Source organism: Echinococcus granulosus (genome assembly GCF_000524195.1).
Source record: "Echinococcus granulosus chromosome Unknown EG_S00050, whole genome shotgun sequence".
NCBI lineage: Eukaryota > Metazoa > Platyhelminthes > Cestoda > Cyclophyllidea > Taeniidae > Echinococcus > Echinococcus granulosus.
In genome coordinates, this window is record NW_020170430.1 from 1 (window position 1) to 1,698 (window position 1,698).

Below are 1,698 nucleotides of genomic sequence, written 5' to 3' on the forward strand. Positions count from 1 at the left end.
CGAGCGACACCAATGTAGCAGCTCTTCGAGGACGAGCGCCGGATATTCGGCAGAGGCGAGGGCTGCGACTCGGAGGCTCGTGGCAGTCGCCCGACAGATAGCGCAGAGGTTTGAGGGGGCCTCAGTGCCCTTCTGGTGAAATATGTCGAGAGGGGTGTTGGCAGAGGAGAAGCCTTCGAGCATCCACTCCCGCTCGTCTCAGAGAGTTTACGGTTGTCTGATACAGAGGATATCCTTGGTATGTGTCTAAATACGAAACCAGCGCTAAATATCTGGGTCATGTAAACTTCAGAAATATCTTGATTGAACTCTACCCACTTCAAAATGACAAAATTAATCACGCAAAATAGCAAATCAAGGCTAGTTTGTGTCTAAGAATGAAGTTAGAATTGAAGCCGGGTCCAGATTTACAACTTTTATTGCCTTTTAAGGATACGAAGGCTTTGTGCATGGGCAACTCAAATTAAAAAGTTATTGAGCTGATAAATTGCCTAATTGATTTGGCTTAGGAATATGATTTTGTTTTAAAAGCATCACTGACCTAATTGCAGACATTTAGATATTGGCATTCACGAAATAGATAATTCCCAGCAATTCGGTAACTCACTGTTCAGCAAGTTTAGTGACGAAAAGTAGTCCTTTGATTGAAATTCCCAGTGCCTTTGAGAGCATTCGAAAATTGTGACCCCCTTGCTTACTGGGACTTCTAACTGACGTTTCTTTGACTCCAACCACGGATGTGGAGACACTAGAGGCTTCTTCAGCCGGCGGGGTGCCGAAACGTTGGACGAACTGATAGAGCAGAGCATCGTAATAGCGCGGTGTGCCGGGTTGACCCAAGCACACGCTGGGACCGTCGCCACCGGCTGAGTCGATCATGCTCATCATGTTTGCGCTCTGTGGACCGTATTGGGGATATATTCGCTCAAATCGGCCGAGGGAAGCACGGTACCACTCGTTAATGGTATTCGCCAACATCAGGGTATCGTCCGTGGTCGGATCATCCAATATGGTCTTCATATCCTGTTAGATTAATTAGAATGAAGCAAGATCCACCTTAATTACACATTGGACCACGGTAAATTTCCCAGCTCCCTGTGATCTGACACACAGGCTGGTACTCATGCTATCAAAAACATTGGTTCTCTAACCCTACTTGATGCCTAAAAACCTGCTTCCTGACTCATGTATCCTCCAATGCCTCCAAAAATGACTCAGATGTTCGGTATTAAGTAGCCTTTCCTATTTAGACATAAGGCAAACGAGGTGCCCAGATAAATGAACGTCAAATTAAAGATAGAGGATGAAGTCCATGAGCTCTTCCAAAGGCCGTTTCAAGACTTTCTCGTTCAGACCAAAGTATTATTCGGGCGTGCAGTCTAAGGCATTTTATCACAGTTTTTATCCACAAACTTGCATATCACACTGCTTAGGTAAAACTCCAAGTTATCAGTTGCCCTTGTGTCTCCAATAATTACGTATGCAAATCGTTTTACAAATCCTACGAATGTCAGAACATTGACATATGCCTTAGTAACAAATCCTATCTATATCCAGCAAGATGTGGATGTTGCTACAATAAAATAGTTAGTAACCTAAATGCGTCGCTCTATCACATTGAAACAAATTTGTGCAGAGCTAAACGAGGAAACGAACACACAGACACACCGGAGGAGACTGCGATCGTGCAGCGTATGC

General features: G+C 44.5%; 1 protein-coding gene across 1 annotated transcript; it reads right to left on the reverse strand. All coding sequences in view use genetic code 11, as the record gives it.

Moving 5' to 3' along the window:
• Window positions 1-603: 603 nt before the first annotated feature.
• EGR_06030 (hypothetical protein) lies at window positions 604-1,020 on the reverse strand (the record flags this gene model as incomplete). The annotated part of the gene is made up of 1 exon (XM_024495279.1): window positions 604-1,020. The coding sequence occupies one exon, from the start codon at window positions 1,018-1,020 to the stop codon at window positions 604-606; it is 417 nt and encodes a 138-aa protein (XP_024350234.1).
• Window positions 1,021-1,698: the final 678 nt, after the last annotated feature.